At 54.4% G+C, this 22,621-nt stretch overlaps 2 protein-coding genes across 3 annotated transcripts; both read left to right on the forward strand.

Annotated features, from left to right (window-relative positions):
- The first annotated feature begins 125 nt into the window (after positions 1 to 125).
- Positions 126 to 4,731, forward strand: LOC113982490 (TIR domain containing adaptor protein). Its single transcript, XM_027710747.2, has 6 exons — positions 126 to 300; positions 2,482 to 2,565; positions 3,000 to 3,067; positions 3,286 to 3,340; positions 3,566 to 4,156; positions 4,295 to 4,731. Exons 4-6 carry the CDS (start codon positions 3,334 to 3,336, stop codon positions 4,336 to 4,338), a joined length of 642 nt encoding a protein of 213 aa, XP_027566548.1. The 5' UTR covers positions 126 to 300; positions 2,482 to 2,565; positions 3,000 to 3,067; positions 3,286 to 3,333; the 3' UTR covers positions 4,339 to 4,731.
- A 158-nt stretch (positions 4,732 to 4,889) lies between these two features.
- DCPS (decapping enzyme, scavenger) lies at positions 4,890 to 21,652 on the forward strand. Of its 2 annotated transcripts, none has more exons than XM_027710745.2 (6): positions 4,890 to 5,060; positions 6,176 to 6,344; positions 13,869 to 14,014; positions 16,570 to 16,683; positions 20,251 to 20,361; positions 21,192 to 21,652. In XM_027710745.2, exons 1-6 carry the CDS (start codon positions 4,905 to 4,907, stop codon positions 21,456 to 21,458), a joined length of 963 nt encoding a protein of 320 aa, XP_027566546.2. In that variant the 5' UTR covers positions 4,890 to 4,904; the 3' UTR covers positions 21,459 to 21,652. The 2 variants fall into 2 exon arrangements, with proteins under 2 accessions (XP_027566546.2, XP_039240691.1); XM_039384757.1 differs by lacking the exon at positions 4,890 to 5,060 and adding an exon at positions 5,098 to 6,091.
- The last annotated feature ends 969 nt before the right edge of the window (positions 21,653 to 22,621 follow it).

Here is a 22,621-nt window from a genome sequence, read left to right on the forward strand (position 1 = left end):
CCCCGCCCATCCATTGGCTCCCAGCGGAAGGGGCGGGATCCGGCGTGGGAAACACGGCGGGTGTTCTCGCGAGGCTTCGCGGATCTATAAAGGGCGGCGGGCGCATGCGTGATGCATTTGTGGGCTGTGAGGTGGTGGCCGCGTGGTGGTGTGAGAGGCCGGGTCTGGCATCGCGACTTAGACCCCTCTGCCTGGGACAGCTGTTGTGGGCTTGGCGGTGCCCCTGTGCCCTGTTACCCCTTCCGCCACCTGCCGCCGTCTGCGTTAGGGTCTGCGCGACAGCGTCTCCAGCCCAGCGAGGTACAAGTGGTGCCCGGCCCTGGGGGGGCCGCTACGATTCCTTCAGGCATCTGTGTGTCGGAATTTGGGTGTATTTGGAGCTTTCCAGGGAGAAAAGCTATTCTTTGGCTTCTGGGTAGCTGCGCATCGCTTTGTATTGGCGCCAGAAGTGAAAGCACGTTGATCGTCTATTTAGGGGGGAAATCGGCTTTATTTTCTCACCCGAACACCTGCCTTGCAGCACCCTGTCTTCACCATTTCCTAATTCCCCAGGCAATCTCGCAAACCGCGGGCTCCCCGTGATGACTGACCTGAAATTTGTGCTGCAGGGATTTCAGCGTAGTGCTGGTGGGTCCAGGCACGCTGTGAATCGAGCCGTGCCTGCTTAATTGCTCTTAATTACTCCGTTAAGAATAGTTATCGCTGATGCGGGTGGAGGTGCTGCCCGTCGGGACTTGGGTTTGTGGGTTCACCCTCGCTCAGGTTCCCCCTCTGGGGCAGCCGGGGGGGGGGTTTCCAGGTGAGGTGACTCACACGGGCAGGTGACTTGCCCTCCTCTGGGCCGTGTCCTCGGGCAGGGAGTTGGTTTTTGGGGCGGTGGCAGCAGTGTCAGGGCAGGGATTAATGGGAAATGGGTCACAAGGGGACGAGCTGTGACCTCGGGGAGGTCAGAGAATTTGGGGCTTATCCCTGAAGGAAATAGTTGCCTCCAGGCATGGAGGTGTGGGGGTTTGTCATCCCAGTTGACCTGCAAGCAGATGGAGGGGCACTGGGGTCATATTTTGGGGTGAGGGCAGGTGAAGCAGCCCTGAAATGTGGGTGATGGGCGCTGACCATCCCCTCCATGAATGTGTTGAGTCAAGTGAGTGCTGCTGTCTCCCAAGGCTGGGTTGGACGGGGCTTGGAGCAACCTGGCCTAAGTGGAAGGTGTCCCTGCCCATGGCAGGGGGGTGGAATGAGATGAGATGAGCTTTAAATCCCTTTGAACCCAAACCATTCTGGGATTCCATGGTTCGCTGTGCTGGGGTAGAGGTGAGGACCCACCTTGGTGGGGCCCCGGCCCAGCTCCTTTAGGGTGGGGGCCCCACAGTTGCAGTCGCAGTACTGTGTGCAGTGAGGGTGTGATGGCCATCACTGCTTCAGGTGAACAGTGGGAAATGCTGACCCATCTTCATGCTCAGGACCTCCCCATGCTCACCTTGGAGATGCTCCTGTGTGAGTGCCAGGGCCGTCTTCTCCAGGGGTCCCAGGGATACCAGGAGCCTCTGCAGGCGCTTGTAGGTCAGGGGGACTTTGCTGTCATTCAAGGTGAGGTGGGAGAGGCTCAGCACTGGGGCTGGACCTCCAGTCACCCACCTCCCGGTGTCACAGGGGGTGTGGGAGCCCTCCTGGATCACCCCCAGCCACCAGCTCAGGCATGGTGGGCGGAGGCTTTAGTGTCCACCTCAGAGGTCACCACGTTGTCCCGCAGCGTGGGAGACATGGGGAACACATCTGGGCAGCCCCATGCCAGGAACATCCTGTCAGGGAGCTGGGTGGGCATGCAGGCTCTTGAGACCCCTCCAAATCCCTGGAAGGTGGCACCAGGACTCACCTGGAGCCCGTCTCCCCCGGGGCATGGAGGAGGAACTGGAGGGGTTGGAGGTGATGAGGGGATGAAGGCAGTGGCTGCCACCAGCAGCAACGGGCGGATGTGACCTGGGAAAGGAGAGATACAGGGAGGATTTCTGGGGGAAAAAAATACCTTTTCTGGTAAATTTAACTCTTAAATTAAGTGGGAGTGGCAGACATGGAAGCAGGGAGTGGGTGGGTCCGGGTGCCGGGAGGGCTGGGCACGGTGACACACAGGCAGTGAGGGCAGTGGCGGATGTGGGAGGGAGGCCCTGGGGAGGCCTGGCTTCCCCTCCCCGCGCTCCCAGCTCACTTCCCCCGCCCGCTTTCACGTGCCCCGGCCGAGGCTGGAGCTGCTGCCAGCCGGGGGCACTCTGGGGAGCGGGCACTGGAGAGACGGGGAAGCTCCTCCACTCTGTCCCTGGGAAACTGGTGGCTGCCCCTGTCCTCCCTCCCACCTTGGGGCAGTTTCATTGGGAAGCACTTCTGGATGTGGAAACTGTAAGGATGGATCAGCCTTGCCATTCACTGCGGATCCCATCAGACTCCAGAGTGAACACACTGCATTCTATCTCTTCTTTTCCCACCTAGGTAATCCCAGATCTTTCTTCTTGACGAACTCAGGGGCTGATGCATCCCCCTTCCCTGCTGTGGTGCCAGACCCCTGCATTCCAGGTGGGTATCTCCCAAACTTCCCCACACCGTTCACTGTCCATGCTCATTGTTCCAGATACACTGTGGCACTGTGGTTTCCATAGCTGTGCCGAGGTCCTGCTGCATTTTCCAAGTCCTGCTCTGTTCTTGGAGTAGGGGAAAGGCTTCAGTGTGACTTGGGGTGTATAGTTTTGGGAGGGTTGATGCCAGCAGTGGGAAACAGCAGCTGTTTCCCATGTTGCTGCTCCTGGGTGCCCTCAGGGAGGGTCTGGGCACCTCAAACGGTGCCGGGAGCACAATGCCAGGGTATGGGATGGCAGGAGCTGGCAGGGAACAGGCAGGAATGGCAGATGGCATTAAGGATGCACAGCTCTGGGCATCACCCACACTGTCTCTGGTTTGCCAGCAGCCAGTCCATCCCTGATGATCCCTGCTGATCCTTCTCCCTTCCACAGGATCCTTTCCCCACTGCCAGGAATGAGGGTCTCTCCTGCCTGTTGGCTCTCGGCCTCGCTCGCTGCAGGTGTGTATCTCCAGCACAGGGAAACGCTCCTTCACAGCAAATTTTGGGAAGGCAGATGTGGAAAACCCTGCTGGGGGTGATTTTGGGGCTGCTTGAGAACACCCCAGAGCTCTACATTCCCTGGAACAGACCCTGCTGAGCTCCTGGGGATGAGACCCACCATAGAACCGTTCCTGCTCTCCTCATATATGTCTTTTATCCTTCTTTTCTGCTCCCAGGAGAGGATTCCCACTGGCCACCGGCAGCTGAGCAGCGTGCTGCCCACTATGGCTGGTGAGTGTGGGAATAAACCCTCTGGCTCCATCCCCTCCGTGATGTGACAGTGTCCAGGTGTCAGTGGCAGCCGAGGTTGTGGGACCAGGGTGGTTTTGGGGGGTCAGAGTGAGATCCTGCCCAGCCCTTCGCACCTGGAGGCATCCTGCTGATCTGGCCATGCTGTGCTTGGGAAGCCCACGGGGTGCTGAGCCCCCCAGACCTCACTGCAGTCTCACTCCACAGGCTGGTTTAGGCGGCTCCTGCACAAGCCCAAGCCCAGCTCGGTGGAGAGGAGCCTCAACTCCAGCCACTCCGCTTCATCCTCACCTTCCTCCTCCTCCTCTGCCAAGAGCTCCAGCTCCTCGGCCACCAGCTCCATCCCGCTGTCACCTGTGCTGGTGCCGGACATCAGCGCCTCGGACAGCCCCCGGTGGGGCAAGAGCTACGACGTGTGCCTGTGCCACAGCGAGGAGGACCTGGAGCTGGTGGAGGAGCTGGTGTCCTACCTGGAGGGGCAGCCCGAGAGCCTGCGCTGTTTCCTGCAGCTGCGGGACGCGGTGGCGGGCAGCGCGCTGGGCACGGAGCTGTGTGACGCCGTGCGGGGCAGCCACTGCTGGGTCCTGCTCATCACCCCCGCCTTCCTGAGGGACCCCTGGTGCCAGTTCCAGATGCACCAGGCACTGGCCGAGGCCCCCATAGCCAACGGGCGCACCATCCCGGTGCTGAGGGGCGTGGATCGCAGGGAGTACCCCAAGGAGCTGCGGAACATCTACTACATCTCCATGGCGCTGAAGGAGAACAGCTTCAGGCAGATCAGGGACACCATCCTGCGCTGTGAGTATCCTCTGGGATGCTGGTCAGACATCACTCTGTTGGGATAAGGACCATGGGAAGTGACCAGATGCCATAAGTTTATTTAAAGAGTTGATTTTTAGGTTAATTGGTTGCTAATGGGGCTTATCTGCTTTGCAGACCTTCAGGAGCTGTGCCGGAGCTCCACGAGTGGGATGGAGTAGCGCTGGGAGCAGGGTGATGCATCCCCATGGATATCACGGAGCTGTCACCTCCAGGTCTGGATGCAGCCATGTTCCGATGGACCCACCACACTGAACCACTCTGAGCAGACCTGGGAAGTTCCTCACCTCTGTGGGGGACAGTGGGCTGGTGGTGTGACCTCCATCCAGTGGTTGAAACCCCCCCTGGCAGGGACAGGGACATCCATCATGCAAACACTAAGCTCTGACATCGGGTGGGTTTGGGGATCTCCAGAGCTCCTTGTGGTGCTGGTGTTCCCTGTCCTGAGGGGCTCTGACACCCCCAGGACCCCCGCTGGGCTGTGGGCAGGACAAGGCAGGGTAGACGGTGTACGTGATCGTCGGGACTACGAAAATGCAGAAGTTTTAAATTTTTCTGGTTTTCCTGATTCTTTGTTTTTGTCTCCATCCCCGGTTCGTGGGTTTTGTGGGAGAAGGAGCCGGGGGGGGGGGGGGGGGGGGCGCGTGAGACCTCCGGGCCGCCAAGGGGCGCTCTTAGGTCGCGGGTCCCGGGGCGCCGCGCATGCGCACTTCCGCGCGCGCGCGCCATGGCGGAGACCCCTCAGTTGAAGAGGAAGCGGGAGGAGGAGGAGGGCGAGAATGAGAATGGCGGGGCCGCCGCCGCCTTCTCGCTGTCGGACCTGCGGGTGCGGCGCGTCCTGCGGGAGTCGGCGCGGGACAAGGCCATGTTCCTGCACGCGGAGGTACCGGCGGCGGGGTGAGGGGGCGGTTGGGGCCGCCGCCATGTTCCGCGCTGAAGGCTCGGCCCCGCCCACCTGCGGCGCGCGCTGTAGGGGCCACGCCCCTCCCTCGAGGCCACGCCCCCCGGCGGGTCCAGCTCTCGGGGACCCTCCGACCATCCATCCCAAATCCAGCCAAGCTGGGTAGGAGGCGGTTGCTGCCCGTTATTGCAGGCCTCGGGTTATTCTTTTTTACTGGTGTAACTTGCTTTTGGGTCCGAGCAGGTTTTTTGTGCCTGCCGGGTAAAGCGGTGTTGAATTGTGAGCAGGATGCTGGCTCTGGGGCTGTAAATAGTATAGACATGTCCATTGTGTGCCATTACAGGAAAATTTGTTTTAAGTCCGGAAGCTTTATGGCCAGAGAGCCTGGCTGTGGTGTAGGAACTGTGCAGGTGCTTCAACTCCTGGCTTCTGGATATATGCATCCCAGTCTCGGGACAGTGGGTTGCTGGTCAGTGGGGAATAACTGGTTCCAGACCTCCTCTCTGCCCTATGAGCCTGGTGGGGTTGGGAGCCCCAGGTGAGCCCTGTTGCTCTCTCTGGGTTATGTGGTGAGGCCTCACCTGAGTCCTGTACAGGCAGGAGTGATTCGAGGTGGGGGGTGTTCCACACCCAGCATCTCCCAAAACCACCCCACTGAGCCCACGTCTGGATCAGGGCTGTGGTTCCTCGGAGCAGGGCAGCAGTGAGTGCTCCCTGCCCCAAAACATGCTCCCTGTCCATGGTGCAAATCCCTACACCTGTCTCTGCCCTCTTCCTGGCCCTCTGGCTGTGCCCGGTCAGCTGGGGAGCATCCAAGATGAAATCAGGGATGTTGTGTCAGTGGGAATCCTGGGAGCATCCGGGGAGGTGCAGGTAGGCTGAGTCATTGCCCATATCCCATGCTCCCCCAGAAACCACCTGTGTTCCCTGATGGGGAGAGAATTCTTGCTGTGCCTCAGGACAAACATGCCTCTTGTTTTTGGATGGGCTGGACTGGACTGAGGGGCTGTGAGGTGTGTGCTGTGGTCCCTGACCTCAAACTCCCCAGCCAGCACTGGATCTGTGATTGCTGACAGCTTTATCCCTTTTTATTCCAGAAGATTGGCCTCTCTGGAGAGGGGACAGATGCTGTAGTCATCCTGGAAAAGACTCCTTTCCAGGAGGAGAAGATCCCAGACTTGCTGAAGAAGGCGATGAAGGCGGAGCTGCAGATGCAAAACGACATTTACTGCACGTTCTACCTGAGCCCTCCCCCGGAGCTGAGCGGTGAGTGCCCTGGGCCTGGGATCCCAGGAGGGCAGCTGGGATCCTGGGAAGAGTGGCTGGGATGCTGGGACGTGCTTCCTGCCCGCTCCAGAGGCCAGGATGCAGCGACACGGACAAGTGCTGCTGCCGGACATGGCTCTGCCACCCCAGCTGTGGTTTGGTGACAGCAGCACAGCAGGCCCAGCTGGTGAGGATGGGGGCTCATTGCTGCTCTGAAGGAAATGTCTTACTCCCAGGGTTTGGATATTATTCCATGTCATTCCCTTTTCCCCACGCTGTGGACACGTGGCTCAGTTTATGAGCTGCTGAGCAGCCATTGTTTCATTCTGTGCCTTGGTATAAAGGTGCAGAGGGGCTTAGGGGGTCCAGGGCTTTCCGTGGATTTTTGTCAGTGCTGTCAGTTACTCAGGTAAGAGTTGTCTCTTCCCAGAAGGTTTAAGTTGAAAACAGCCTCTGCAGAGCATGTGCAGCTCCTGCTCATCCCAGGGTTGGCACCTCATAGACTTTGTTTTTGTCTCCTAGTAAGGGCAGGCAGCTCGTGTTTGAGGGGTTAACCCTGAGTCCTGGGGGGATTGGCCCCATCTCCCTGCTGATTTCACACATCTGTGTGTTACCAAACTCTGTTAATAACAGACTGTGACAAGGACAGATGGACACACTGGGGAGCTTCAGTGGAAGGCTGTCACTCTGTGAGAGGGATTCTTGTCATGGTGGAAAGGTGTCCTGTACTGGTGGTGCTCTCCAGCCCCTGCTTGGAAGGAGGTCTGGGCTTTGGGCAGGCCAGGTACTTCAGTTTAATCATGGAATCTTAGAATGGTTTGGGTTGGAAGGGACCTTAAAGCCCATCTCATGCCAACCCCCTGCCATGGGCAGGGACACCTTCCACTAGCCCAGGTTGCTCCAAGCCCTGTCCAACTTGGCCTTGGACACTTCCAGGGATGGGGCAGCCACAGCTTCTCTGGGCAACCTGTGCCAGGGCCTCCTCACCCTCCCAGGGAAGAATTCCTTCCCAATATCCCATCTAACCCTGCCTTCTGGCAGTGGGAAGCCATTCCCCCTTGTCCTGTCCCTCCATCCCTTGTCCCCAGTCCCTCTCCAGCTCTCCTGGAAGGGGCTCAAAGGCCCCTTTAGGCCCTGGAAGGGGCTCAAAGGTCTCCCTGGAGCCTTCTCTGCTCCAGGTGAACCCCCCCAGCTCTCCCAGCCTGGCTCCAGAGCAGAGGGGCTCCAGCCCTGGGAGCATCTCCATGGCCTCCTCTGGACTCGCTCCAGCAGCTCCATATCCTTCTGATGTTGGTCCCAGAGCTGGAAGCAGCTCTGCAGGTGAAGTCTCACCTGCACAGAGGGGCAGAATCACCTCCCACAGTTAATTCCACATGAATGCTGGTATGTGCTTTAATTCTGGAAGCGCAGTGATAAATGCCATGTCAGCTCTTCCATAAACACAATAACAGCCAAACAGGTTTAACAGAGGCAAAATTAATCTGAGTGATTGCCTTTAAGGAAGACGCTGTTGCAGTCCCAAATAAAATTTTCAGGATATTCGATGTGCCTTCCGAAAAACACTCCTGTTTTAGCTCTGTTCCCACAGTGTAGGAGGAGGCACTGTCTGGATTTGGGAGCTTTTGAGTTGTGCAAAGCTCCTCTTGTCCTGTGGAAGTCTCAAAATTAAAGGTTTCAGTGGCAGGAAAACACTGTAACACCAGGGATGTTGTGGGAAGATGTTGAAGCTGCGCTTCCTCAGCTGGAAAAGCTCCTGCTCGGGCTCCTGCTGTGCTCCTGCCCGGCAGGAGTTGCAGTGATTCCCACGAGGTGGCATTGCAAGCCTGAAATCCCGAGGGCTCTCTGCAGCCCGGCCCTGCCAGCCTTTGCAGCAGCGCTGTGTAACTCCAGCACTACTCTGATAGTAGAATTCCTCCTTTTCTTTAAGGTTTATGGCAGGTGTGAAACCCCTCTTGCAGGTTTGAATGGGGAATAAGACTCTGGCTTTTTTTCTGCTGAGCTTTATCTCTTTAGTGAACTTTTAAATCTGTTCTTTAAAAGGTAAGTTTTTGCAGACATGTTACCCAGTGGTGCATCTTTGCTTCCAACCCCTCCTTGGCACCGCTCTGCTTGCTGAGCACCCCCGGGCAGGAGACCAGGAGGGCACTGTGGAGCTGGAGCTGCTCTCCAGGCTCCCCATGGTGGAGCTGAGAAGGAGGAGGCTTCTTCCTTCCAAGCAATTAGCACCCAGCAGCTGTTCTGTGGGTACATGGCTGGAGGGCAGCTGGGCTGGCACCGGGGAAACACCCGTGTGTGTCAGGAGGGGAAGGAAATTGCCCTTGTGGGCTGAGTCACGGCCCGAGGACGAGGTTGATGTGAGGAATGCAGCTTAAAAACCTAAACTGGAGAAATTGCCTGTGAGGCCTCAGAGAGTTTTGGGGTTTGACTGACCTGGGATGGTGAGTGGTTGTGTGGAGACCCAGGGAGCCCTTGCAGGGGGTCTGGATGCAGGGTTAGAGAGGTGCAGGGGTCTGTCTCCTGGTCCTTGCAGGTTTACACCTGGGTACAAGACACAGTAAAATATTTTGTAGAAAAGCTCAAACTTTGTCATTGAGCAGTTCATGGAACAGTCCTGGGTTGTGGTATTGTGGGATAAAGAAATTCCCCTGGGGGGTTTCACAGCACCCTGGGCAGCTGAGCCCCCCCCCCCACTCAGCCCTTGCTTTCTAAGGTTAAATAAACCTCGAGACTGAGGAAATGGTGACGGTGAGTCACTCGTGCCTCGGGTGCGCTGAGGGTGTGAGGAGCTGCCTCCCCGTCCCTCTGCTTTTCCCAAGTGCAGTTCCCAATGCCACCTCTGTGGTCCCAGGTCCCCGAGGTTTTTTCATTCAGCTGGAGTTGCTTACAGCCTACAGTGGAGATTTCCTTCACCCTGTCCTTGTTGAAATGTTGGTGCCGCTCCCTCCGCGCAGTCAAGCCCGCGCAGGCCCCGTGCAATGACGGCTTGTTTGTGTGGTGAAGGCAGGGGAGGGCAGGCCAGACAAAGCATGTTACTTGAGCAAACGACTCCCCTCCAACCTGGGAAGAGGGATTTTGCTGTGGGAAGATGAATTTTGCTCTGCTGCTGCTTAAAGATGAGATTTTTTTCAGGGCTGGGAGCACACCGGCGTGAAGGCGGCACCAGATGAGTCTTGCTCGGCTCATTGGTTTTATTGCATGTGTCAAAGCTAAAATGGAATATAACGTTTCCAAACCAGCCAATAATGGTCAGAGTTCATCTGAAGGGCGACCCAAGCCCCCAGAGTGGGGAGAGGGAACTTTGTGAGTGAGTTTGTGAGGAGTAGTGGTATCAGGGCTGGTGTAGCTGTGCTGCTACCAAAGTGCACGACTTATTTTAAGGCCACCTGCTGGATGTTGCCTTGATTTAAGAGGCAGCTTATGCCTAGAGGTGAGAGATAGTGGTGGAGGAAACCCAAGCCTTGGGCCTTTCCGTTGCAGGGAAACAAAGGGCTGACTTCATAAGGGCAAAGATTTTCCTGTTGCCAGGGGTTGATTGCAGAAGCCAGATGGTTCAATCAACCTGTTCCCTGTTGACATCCAGCTCCTCACGCCCGTTCAGCAAGGAGAGCTTAATGTTTCCAGCAAAAAGTCTCCTCTTGCCTGGCTGCTGAAGGATTGTGTGTTCCACAGCACCAAAGCCATGCTGGTGTGATGTAAGGGCTCTTATCAGTCCTTTAAGGAGCCTTTACACGGGGCTCAAGCTTATTAATAACATCTAAAACAAAGCACAACAAGAGATACTCTGGCACTCTTGCTCCAACACAGGGTGGAGAAATTATGGGAAAAATAGGAGAGTGTGGAAGGAAAGTTTTCAGTCATGCAGGAAACGATCTCTGTCCCAAAAAGAGGCTGGTTTCGGGCAGCAAGGAGCTGAAGAAACTTGCAGGAGCTGCAGTGGGAAGGCCGGTCTGTCTCCCGGTGTTTCCATGCTCCAGCTGCCTCTGGGGCTTGCCCAGCCAAGAAACCTCACATTTACACTGAAATCAAAAGCTGGAGCCTGAAGCTGTGTGAGTGTGGGGGTGGTTTGGGGGACAGTGGGAGGTATCACCATGCTTTGCTCTTCGAGGTAACCTGCAGATTTCCCCTTTGCAGTGGCTGTTGCAGCTGAACCCACCATATCCTGGGATGAGCCCCAGAGCCCAGGCAGCCTTGGCTGAGTCACTGGCACTGCCCCTGGCTTGCCCTGGCATGTGCTGGCCATGGAGACTGGGAGCACATGCCAGGGCAGTGCTTTTGGGCTTTAATTCATTCACTAAGGAGAGCCCCAGCTCTCTGAGCCAAAGCTGTGTGGTACCTGGCTGGGGCTGGGTTGGACTTTGGTGTTCCCATGTGACCCCTGTGCAGTTGTGATCCTAAAAGTAAATAAACTGTTTATGCAGCAAGGGTGGGGGAGGTTGTGTGCTATGTGTTGGCTTAAGGCATTATATATTGGCTTAGAGCATTATATATTTACTTAGGGCTGCATCCAAGGAGACACCTGATAATGGGAAGGCAGCCCAGAGCTGCATGTGGCAGGAACAAGGCTGGCAAAGAAAACCCGTCAGAGTCCAAATGAAACGTCTCTGTTGTTCCCTGGCTTTGGCAACTTCCTGCACTTGATGGTCAAGTTGATTAGGCACGTTGTAAACCAACACTCAGCTTCCTGCTAGCACAGGGAGGAAAAAGCACACCACAGGCCCAAAAGCAGAAACAGGTTGTGCCTGCCCTGTGGCTCCCTGGGAGCTTTAAATCTGTTTAAAACAGGCTGACAGTGCTCCATGTCAGTGCTGCTGAAAGGGGTGGGAGAAGCCACCACCAGGCCTCTCCTCACTTATGGGCCTGGAGGGGAATTTTGGCAGAGCCTGGGGACAGTGTGGCCCAAAAGAGGAAGAGGCATCACTAGTGAGCTTGGAGTGCCCTTTCCTATGTGCATGAGCTCTCTCTACCTTGTGTTTCATCCTTTCCTCCTGGCAACAGCTGCCTTCAGCTCTTTTTCCCTTCAGTTCCCCAAACTGAGCTGGTGTTTTGATTCTTCTTGTGTCTTGGGTTGTGTTTTCCTCTCTTGCTTTTAGCGGAAGAGGGGAGGAGTGTGTGTCTGGTGAATCTGAGCCTCCTTTTCTCCTGGGCAGTTTCCCAGCATGGTGTTTGCCCTCAAACACCCTTTGTAGGGGGAACAGCCCCATCAGTTTTCTCTGCCATGGCAGTATTTGCACCTCCTGCTCATCCAGGTTCCTTCAATTAAACCGCCTGGGGTTTTTTTATAACCTCTGGTTAACTGATGGTCAATCCTGACTTCCAGAATAAACCCCAGATGCTCCGTGATGTCCGGGGCTGGTGTTTGGGAACTGATGTGACTTGGGTGTGAGCGGAGACAATCCCTGACCCTTACGCCAGCTCAGAAACCCCCATCACGTGTCCAGTGGTTCCTTACCCTGTTTCCAGGCCGGGGCAGGTTTTGGGTGCCCCACAGCCTCCGTGCTGCTCTGGTGCACGTGGAGCCTGCCAGGAGCAGGCCTGGCAAGGGGAGCGTGCGGCCGCGCGCCAGCGCTGGAACGATCCCGGGGCGAGCCCAGTCTCGTGGGGGATGGTTCCTGTGTCCAAGCCTGGGCATCCTGTGTGCAGCTCCTAAGGGCTCTGAGGCTCTGAGCAGGTATCAAACAGCCTCTCTGGTTGCAGTGATTGATGCTAATTAGCATTGCTGGGACGTTTTGGGGTTGATGAGACCTTTAGAAGGGAAATGATCATTAGTGAACCACAGCCTCTCCCCCCTCTCCTCTTGCAAACATCTGCTCAGCCGCAGCTGCACGTTCAGGAGTTCTGTGATCTCTGATTTAAAGCCCCCCGAGTGCTCTCCCTCAATATGAGCAGCCCTCTCCAAACTGGGGGGGTGCCAGGGAAGCCATTCTGGGTCCCCTGCACCCCCGGGTACTGTGGTTATCACCACCCAGCATGGAGGGGCTTCTGCTGCAGCCCCTGCTCTTGTTTTGGGGTCTAAAATTAAACTGTGGAAGTTTCTGCCTGAGGCTGGCTGTGGTATTTTATCTTTTGCCTTTTTTGTTTTCTCCTCAGTGCTTTGCTGGTCTTTTTAAGTGAGGAGAGCTACAGCCTTGTCTTTTTTTCTTTGGTATTACATCATCCTGCTAGAAGTGCTAATAGAGTCCTGGAAAACAACCTTGTTTGAACATGTGTATGGTGGGAATCAGACCAGACTGCCCTTGTGGTTTGCATTTTCATATTTCATGTTACCAGCATTTTCCTGTGGATTTCATTAAGCTGGGTTTGGCATGGAATGAAAAGGCAGAGTCTCTGGGCTTGTACAGCACCAACCTTAAAAAAACAGAAACCAGAAAACTAAAAAAGGCCCAAACCACCCTAAATCCTGGCTCTAGGAACAAATAGGTGTTTATATTCAGTGTCTGGCTAGCATATAAATATATATAAAGCACGAGGCATGGCTTTGGTCATGGGTTTCCATGGCAGACCCTGGGCACAGACCGTAGCGTTCACAGTGCCCCAGCCACATGCCTCAGTCCAGTCCGGGCTGCCCAGGGTTTGCCTGGGCTCACAGGGCTTTTCTCCTCCTTGATGTTTATGGCAGCTCTGTGTTTGCTAGGGAGGCAGAGGCACTGCCATGCCCTTGGAGTTGTGTCAGGCTCTGTTATCACACATCCAGTCTGGGCCAAAGAGGGATGTTTGCCGAGGGTTTTACCCCTTGTGGGTAGGATTTACTGCTGCCGACGTCAGAGCTGCCAGGTTAACAAGGTGAACACTTGCATCCTGTTTAATGCCACAGAAATTAGACAGCAAAGTTCTAATCTTAAGGCAAACAGAAAATGTTTTCTTTCTGCCACAGTAAACGGGGAAATGCTCTTTGTGGGCAGGGGGTCACTCAACCCTCTTCCCTCGGCTCATCCTGCGCTGTGTTGACCCATAAGCCCACGTTATTTGCTCTGGATCTGTCCCTGTGCCCTTGACCTCATTGCCTCCTGCACTTGAGCCTCGAGGCCAAGCACCCTGAGAGCTCTGGGAAGGAGCTGCTCCTTGGAGCTCCTCTGGGTTTGTGGCTGGAGAAATTTGCTGGGTGCATCCTGTGAGCTTTGGATTTGAGTATGAGGAAGCAGCATCCCTGTCCCTGGGGTCGTGTTTCCATCCTGGTTGTTGTCTGCACGTAAACCCTGCCCTAGGAGCTCCAGCTCTGCCCTGATGTTGCTGATAGGCCTGAAAGAACAAGTGTGGGAAAACCCTTCCAGACAGCAAACTCCTCCACCTGGACTGGAAAGACAGGCCCTGGCTGTGTTGTTGGCTCTTCCTCCCTCCAGAAAAGCAGCTGCAGTGTGGGAGGTTAAAGCAGTTGTTTGCTTTCCATGTCCATTTTCCCTCACCCTGTTTTAGTGGTATCTCTTCAAAATGTCTTTGTGTGGCATTTATTGAAAGGGAAAACAGATTTATTGGGGACTGAAGGAGGCACATGTGAGTTGGTAACTCAGTCCCCGTGTTTGTTCCTAGAGATCAAGGCCACAGTGGTGTACCCTGCCACGGAGAAACACATCCAGAAGTACCTCCGGCACGAAGTGCACCTCATCCGGGAGACCTGGGAGGATTACCAGAACATAACCCTGCCCTTCATCCAGTCCCAGAGCTTCAGCATCCAGGTATGGAAACCACCACCTGCCCCTGCAGAGACGATGTCTTTGGTCTCCAATGCTCTGGGCTGTCAAAAGTCTCCTCCAGAGCCCAGGCTGAAGAGCTGGGAGTGCCCTGCCCCATCTCCCTTTTGGTTGTGTTGTCAGCTCTGTGGTGCTGCCCCCTCTCCTCTGGCTGGCTGGGACATCCTTTTCCATCTTTGCAGACAAACATTTGCCTTGGACCTGTACTCCGAGTTGCCTTTCCCAGGGTTTCTGGAGAAAAGCTGAGGCACTCCTCCTTTCCAACGGTGGCTCCCTGGGCGTTGGTGCTGTTCTCTGGGCTTTTTAGGAGTCTCTGGGGTGTTGTGGAAATGGAAAGGCACAGATTGCTCTTAGATTCCTGCATCAGAACTCACTCCTCGGGCTTTGGCTGCAGCTCCTGCCATTCATATTCAGTCCATATTCTGTGTGGTGAAACTGTTACTTTTTAGTGTTCTCCTTGCCCCAGGGAGACCCAGACTTTTCTCCTGTTTCTATCCTTTTTGACCATTCCCCTCCCTATCTTTCTCCTTTAGGGACCAAAGGAACACAAGTCTGTAGGGACCAATTTGTGCCAGCCTGTGCAGAAGGGGAAATAAAACAAATCCTGGGATTGCTGAGGCAATCCATTAAAAATAAGCCCCCCAAACCAATGAGGGGGCCTTGGATACCCCCCCTCCCTCTTTCCTGCTGCATTAAACTGCAGCATTTATTAGCTGGAGAAAGGCAAGAGTGTGTTTCCACCTGGTCACAGCCTGTAGGATGTTTTATCTATGCTTTTGGTCCCAAAGCTGTTAAGCTTCTTGGTGTAGCAGCTGCCCTCAGGAATGGCTTGAGCTCTCACTCTGCCTCTTCCACCAAGTGCTTGTGAGCTGATTTCTGTACATGGAAACACATTCCTGGTGACCATCAGGAACATCTGCTGAGGACTCATGATCAGCACAGTCAGTCCCTGACCTTTGGGGTTTGATAATGCTGCTCCTTGTCTTTATCCAGCTGGTTTTGCCGAGTGGAAAGGAAAATGTGAAGGGTAACAGAAGTACCAGGGGACCACAGAGCTGTCTGTGTTTCCTGCTGGAGGATGCAGAGCGTGGATGCTTTCAGGATAATGGTTTTATTGTGGTGCCAGTCCCTGGACATGTGTTCTCCTCGCTGGGCTTGTGCTGGGAGCAGCAGGAGCAGTCAGTCAGCTGGGGACCTGCCCCATCACGAGGCAGCCTTGGGTTTAAAATGCAGCTCATCTGATCAGTGAACTTATTTAGGGCACTGATAGCTTGGCACTTGTGATCAGAGCAGGCACAAAAACCCCAACAAAGACCAAACTTCCATTTCCTGCTGAGCTTCCTGCTGAGCTTTCCTCCCAGGGTCACAGAGCACAGCGAGCTTGTGCCATGCTTTCCAGAATCACTGGGAGAATCTAATCTCTAAGATGTTGTTGCTCAGAAGAAAAGGCCAGAAATTTAAGCAAAAAAACCCCAGATCAGGGGAGGAGAAGTTGCTTTCTCCCTCCAGATGTATTCACGTCAGTTCACAGTGATGCTAAGTTTTGATTAGATTAATTAAACTCTGGATGGAGTTCCCCTAAAGTGTCTGGTGTGTACAGCACCCACCAGTGTGTTTGTGAGACTGGCTGCACCTCCCCTACCCACCTGGGGCAACCAGGATGTTCCATACCCATATTTGGGTGGGGAAAATGATGTTTCCAAACATTTCCAGCTTCCAAGCTCCAGCAATTTCCTGCTGCCTTACGTTGTCTTCTGGGGGTATGGCTGGGGACTCCCTTGGCAGTACTTAAGCTAGAGCATAATGTGCATTTTGGAGGTGTAAAGAAGGATGCTGGAGCTCAGGCTGGGAACCAGGGAGAGCAAAGATGCTTTTCTCTGGTCTTACTCTGTTCCTGATCCCTGGTCTCTTCCATTTCCAGAACTCTTCTCTGAATGGTGCTTTGCTTTGCAGGAGGAGCATGGGGGGATTAACCAGAGCAGGGCTTACAGAAGTCTGGAGGCTGGAACTATAAGTATGGAAGAAGAAGAGTGGTGAGCTGTCTCCTAATCAGCCAGGGAGCCAAGAGATGTGCACTGCCCAAAAAACACAGGCCTTTTGTGTCCCACCCCGGGAGCTGCCAGCAGCCAGGGCTGCATCCAGCTCAGGCTTGTGAGCAATCTGCGCCTTCCTCTTTGGACAGGGAACAAAATCAGCCAAGTTCCCTTCCCAGACCCTGTTGTAAAGATTTTTGTGCATCTTGGGGGGTAAAAACGTGTAAACAGCTCCACGGTGCTGCAAGTGGCGTGTGCTGAGCCCCACAAGAGCTGAGTTCCACTGCTTTCCACTGAAGTGCTCATAATATCCTGTAGTTTGTTGGTTGTTGGAGGGTTTTAGGGGTAATTATTTGGTCATCCTAAAAACCAAGCCATTGGAGTTGGGGTTTTTTTATATTCTAGTTGCAGGGAATGTGCAGTAATCCATGAGCTTGGGCTAAATGCACCTGAGATGCTGGGTTTTATATTCTCTGCTGGTTTATAAATCACATGTTTCTCTTTCAGTGGGTGTATAATATCCTGGAGAAGAAAGCTGAGACCGAGAGAATCGTCCATGAAAACCCAGATCCTTCCAATGGCTTTGTTCTAGTTCCAGATTTAAAGTGGAATCAAAACCAGGTTGGTTTGCTCCTCTAACGCTGCCTGTCTGAAGGTTATCCAGAAGAAATGTCCATTTTCAGGCTACAAACAGCACCCTGATGATAGTTTTAGTGGGTGCTTGTGTCCTTATGTTCACACTTGTGCCCACTGTGTGTGCTGCAGAACCCAGGCTGTTCTCACTGCTGCTGGCATGTATTTATTGGGTTCACTTCCTCTCCTGTATCAGCCCAGATGTTGTCGAGATGTTTTTTTTAACCTGCGTATTTATTCCTGCTGAGCTTCTCTGGGGTTATTTTTTTTGCAAGCCTCGACTTTAGGTGCAAGAATGTTATCCTTTGGCTGCTGCAATTAACTCTCCCCCACAGCTTTAAGCAGATGGTCCTTGGCTGCTGAGCAGCTTCTTCACCCCTCGTGGGAGTGGCCACTTGGTGAAAATGACTTTTAAGCCCAGGCAGTAATCCTAAATTGAGAAGTATTTCCTTGTGCTCCACCTCCCTTTCACGCTGTACTTTTGGGGAGATGAAACTCCAGACACCTCCCCCCTCCCCGCCTTCCCCGGGAAGTTGGTGGCGTCAAAAAAAAACCCCCTTTGTGTTTCTGATCCTCATCTGCTTCTGCAGGTGGCAGGCAGGGAAATTTCCCATATGATTAAGGCTTAGGAATGAAACTAAAACTCAAAAAATGGGAACACAAGCCTGCAATGGTGGGCAGCACCATCCTGTGTGTCTGTGTGGGGAGCAGCTGTTTGTGGTGCAGTGCTGAGTAGTCTTGGGGAGTGACTTGGGGAGCACAGACACCACTGCAGGGTGGTATCTGCTCCCCGTGAATTCCCTGCGCATCAGCTGCTCCAAAAATCCCCTACTGAGCTGTGATGGGGTTACCAAGCTCGAATTTCCACTTGTTCACAGGAGGCACTACCTTCTTCCTTGGAGGGACTTTGCAACAAGTCAGGCTTTCAGGCTGTGCCACTGTGGCCTGTTCAGTGCCCTTCCAGGGGGCCAGTATTTGGGGACCCTAAAACATGCAGCAAGCTGTCCCTTTCCCAGCTGTGAGCAGTCTGGTGGAAATCCTTACTTGCTGCAACCAAGCTTTGCAATTCACATCAGGATTGGGCTAAAATTTGTGCTTCCCCTAGAGACCTGCTGCATCCACATCTCCCAGCTGGCATGGTCAGGGAGCACCTCAGTGGTAGGATTTGTCCTTAGGGGAGGCTTCCCCATGCTCCTGTCGCCTCTTGGAATGTTGAACAGGATCTTCTGGATTTCTCCCTGACTGCTGAGTTGCTGTCTGCACCCTGGTCATCCCTGGAGCGATCCGGGCCCTTTGCTGGTCTGGTTCCCAGGCTGGCGAGCCAGCATCCCAGGAAGGGCTGTCAGCTTTGCCTTTGAGCCAAGGAATTTCATCTTGGCTGTGGGTCACCCTGAGCCAGAGCTGATCCCACCAGCCCCAGGGCTGCCTGGGAGCACTGGTTCCTCCCGGGAGCACCGATTCCTCTCTGGAGCACTGGTTCCTCCCTGGAGCACTGGTTCCTCCCAGGAGCACTGATTCCTCCCTGGAGCACTGATTCCTCCCTGGAGCACTGATTCCTCCCTGGAGCACTGGTTCCTCCCAGGAGCACTGGTTCCTCCCTGGAGCACTGATTCCTCCCTGGAGCACTGGTTCCTCCCTGGAGCACTGATTCCTTCCTGGAGCACTGATTCCTCCCTGGAGCACTGGTTCCTCCCTGGAGCACTGATTCCTTCCTGGAGCACTGATTCCTCCCGGGAGCACTGGTTCCTCCCTGGAACACTGGTTCCTTCCTGGAGCACTGATTCCTCCTGGGAGCACTGGTTCCTCCCTGGAGCACTGGTTCCTCCCTGGAGCACTGGTTCCTCCCTGGAGCACTGATTCCTCCCTGGAGCACTGATTCCTCCCTGGAGCACTGATTCCTCCCTGGAGCACTGGTTCCTCCCGGGAGCACTGGTTCCTCCCAGGAGCACTGGTTCCTCCCACTGCATCCCACCCAGCCAGCGAGGCTGCTGAGTGGAGCCAGGGAAGCAGATGCAGCTCCCAGCAGGACTCTCTGAGCCCTCCCTCACGAGTCCTGTCAGCAGCATTGCCTTGCACTCGCTTAGCACCTGGCCCTCAAATCCTGCAAATTCACCTGGAATTATTTTAGGCTGATGGATGGGAGGAAAATTTCTCCCTTGCGCTGTGAAATCTGCTGGCCTCAACCTTCTGGGCGCTGCCTCAGCTCCTGCTGCCCAGCCTCAGTACTGATTGGAGGTGGTTTGGGGTTTTTGTTATCGTTGGTTTTTTTGGTTTTTTTTTTTTAATTTTTTGGTATGTTTTTTTTCCCCTCCACAACTTTTGAGTTGGTTTCAAAGCCGCAGGAGGCCTGAGGCGTTGCCTGAAGCGATGCCTGGCATGACATCATTCTGGGCCTTTTTAGCAACAGGCTTATTTGTTTCAAACAGCAACATGCAGATGTTGTTCTAAGGAGAGGAGCTGTTTGCTTTCCCTCCCACCAGCCAGCCTGGAGCCAAAGAGCACGACCTGATACACTGTCTTTTTCTGGAGCTGTGCATGGGAATCACATGGAACAGCCCTGTTGAGGGTCCTGAGAGCATCCTTTGGCACATGCCTCTGTTTCCAAATAGCCACGTGGGTTTCTCACAGTGCTGAAGAGATCTGCTGGGTTTCACACATCCAAACCCTTTAGTGTTTGTGTTAGAAAGTCACTAACTGAGCTGAAGGAGACTGGGATTTTAATGTTTTTAAAGCGTAATGATCCACAACCTTATGTCTTGTTAAACACTGAATGTTATAAGAGCTCCAGGACATGCCAAAGGTCTGGCTGAGAGCTGCTGAACGGGCATATTTCACTGCCCTGGGGTTGTACAGTGACCAATTAGTCTTGAAAATTGTTATTTATAGAACTGCTATGACTGGAGAGTGGCCAGCTGTTTGCACAGTGGAAAAGTGGGAAGCTTTTCACTGGGAAAAATCTACAGTTGCAATTTTGACCTCTGTGGTTCCCTGTAAATCCTCATCTGAGCAGAGAGATGAATCTCTGAGAAGGCCATGGAGTGTGCATGGGGGGTGCTGGCAGACCCCAGGCACTTTGGTGACCCCCACGTAGCTGGGTGGGCACCTGCAACGGGTCTCCAGCCTCAGTGCCACAGGGACAGCGTTTTTTAGGTGCTCAGGGAGATGCTGTGAACGTGCAGGGGCAGCACCGAGCGTGGTGCTCGTGGTGTGGAAGAGCTGATCACTCCATCTGCCTTCAGAACTGAGAAGGCATTTGTCATCCCGCTGTTTGTTGGTTGGGATGAGGCTGTTTTCTTCTGGTTATTTATTCCTGGACAAACCCCAGTTTGTCCAGAAATGTTCTGAGGTGCAGTGGGTTTGTGGGTGAGCACATCCCATGCAGGGAGATTCAGCCCAGCCTGGGTGTGGGTTGGACACGAGGGCAGGTACCCCTGTATGACACAGGTATCCCTGTATAACAGAGCCTGGGAAGCTGTGGATGGTGTGTCAGGTCCAAAGTGCTGCTGCCTCCATCTGCTCTCTCTGTGTCCCCTGCATGCCCCTCTGTCTCTGCAGCTGGATGACCTGTACCTGGTGGCTGTCGTGCACCGCCGGGAGATCAAGTCTCTGCGGGACCTCACGGCCGAGCACCTCCCGCTGCTGAGGAACGTCCTGCAGGAAGGGAAGGTGAGCCTGAGGCTGGTCCCACACCGCTGTCCTGGCCAGGGAGGGCTCGGCTGCCTCTGCCAGGGCACTGCTGGGATTTTCTGGCACAGCATCTGCCTGGAGACTGATAGCCAGGAGATGATATATCACAAAACAGGGCTGTGCTGCTCTCCCTACCTGGAGACCCCGATCCCTGCTCTCCATCAGCACCTTCCCCAGGTCATGCCATGTCAAAGGTGCTTTGGGAGTGCTCCATCCTTGCTGTTAACAGTGAGCTCCCCATCCTCCCCATATCAACAGCCTCCTCCCCGACTCCTTCCATCCTCACCAGCTGACGTGTTTTTCCACAGGGGGTGTTTGGGAGATGGTTGTGCAGGAGCTTCTCTTTCCTTCACCGCGTTAGATTTTGGAAAGTAATTGCACTGGGGAAAGTGGGAGATTAATTAAGAGATTAGCCAGGGGATTGCAGCGCACGGAGCTGGAGTTCACTGGTGCTGTTTATAGCTTTAATTACACCGGCTGGTCACAGGATCCCTGTCACTCCCTGAATGAGCCGGAGCGATAAGGGTGGAAGGGAAAATGATAGGAGTGGAGAGCACGTCCCGTCAGGAGTGGAGAGCACGTCCCGTCACGGAGGGAGAAAAGTGGGGCAGCTGGAGGCATCACTCCATCCCTGCCGAGGCTCAGAGGGTGGGAAGAGCTCTGCCCTTCCCAACTTCCCCCTCTGCCGTGCAGTGAGGAAGCAGAAATCCCTTCTGCCTTTCCCTATGCCTCCCTTGCCATCCAGGAATGCTCCTTTCCGTCCATTCCCAGGTGTTGGCAGTCCTGACCCGTGTGTTTCCCGTCCCTAGGAGGCCATAGCGAAGCGGTTTGGGGTGCCAGGCTCCCAGCTAAGGATCTACCTGCACTACCAGCCCTCCTACTACCACCTGCACGTGCACTTCACCGCCGTGGGCCACGACGCGCCGGGCAGCTCCGTGGAGAGAGCCCATCTCCTGGCTGATGTCATCGACAACCTGGCCGTGGACTCCACCTTCTACCAGAAACGGGCCCTGACCTTCCCCCTGCGGGCTGATGAGCCCCTGTTTAAGAAATTCCAGGAGGCAGGAAAAGTGTGAGCAGGGAGAGGTGCTTTTGTATCATATTTTTTTAATGAATAGCCCTTTTACTGGTTTTTTTGTTTGTTTGTTTTTTTAAGGTTTTGTTGCTTTCGTGTTTTTTAACTCTGTTTTTGTACAAGATGGGGCTGATGATCCTTTGCTATGGAAACTGTGTTGTCTGTTGAAGTCCATTAAAACATTGATTGAATAAACCCCTTTGAGTGTGCTGGATTTTACCCTGGAGTGGGTGCCTCTGGGATGCAGCGAGCATCCAGGAGGGTTTGGGCAGGAGGGGCTGTGTGTATCCATCTTCTCCAGCCAAAGGACAATCCCTGTCCCCAGATGTCAGCCCAGACAGGGGAGTAGCCAGACAGACAGGTCCAAAAAGCACACTGTCCTTAGAAAGCTTCATGTATTTCCTATGAATTTACCCCTGGGAAAGGGATTGCAGCTTTCCTGGGGCAGGGAGGGTGTCTTGCTCCAAATGAATCAGTGACTAACCGAGTCCTCGCCCTTCCCGGCTGGCTCCGTGGAGACAAACGCTGTGTGCTGCCTGATCTCAGCCCCAGAGCCATCACCTCCACTGCTCCCTCATCATCTCCATCTGAAATGACCTTGTGTGCAAGGGCAGCCCTTCCTGCCAGAGCCTGCTCAAGGTTTTGCAAAGATTATGGGGGGAAAAAAAAATAAATAATAGTGCTCTTCCTTCTGCCGTGGGGGTGGTGGGGCAGGAGAGGGGCAGGAGTTGGACTTCATGATCCATCGTGGTGGGAAAAACCAATTTCTCTGTATGGAGAGAGTTTGCTCTGCCACCCAGCCACTGATTCCACTGGACACCAACCTCTAAATTCTTCATGAGCTCTTGGTGCCAGAAGGGGCTCTGGTTTCTGATCGGTAACCGGGGTGGAATCGCAGGAATCATCTCTCTGGTACCCACTTCTTTGCTCCTTTCCACACGCTGAGCTCCAACAGGGGTGTTTTGTGTGGGTTTTTGGTTGGTTGGGTTTTTTTTTTTTCTGATGAGAGGAAAAACCAGATGTGATTTGTTTTTTTCAGGGCTGCTGCTGTGCATGGAAGCTGCTGTGATGGAGCAGCCAGCTGGAGTGCAAGTGGCATCATCAGAGCTGCCCCAGGGCTTTGCTCAGCTCATCCCATTTATAGATATTCAGGTCAGGCAGTTC

The sequence above is a fragment of the Pipra filicauda genome, unplaced genomic scaffold (assembly GCF_003945595.2).
Source record: "Pipra filicauda isolate LSUMZ 115617 unplaced genomic scaffold, ASM394559v2 scaffold370_size807399_pilon, whole genome shotgun sequence".
NCBI classification, from domain to species: Eukaryota; Metazoa; Chordata; class Aves; order Passeriformes; family Pipridae; genus Pipra; species Pipra filicauda.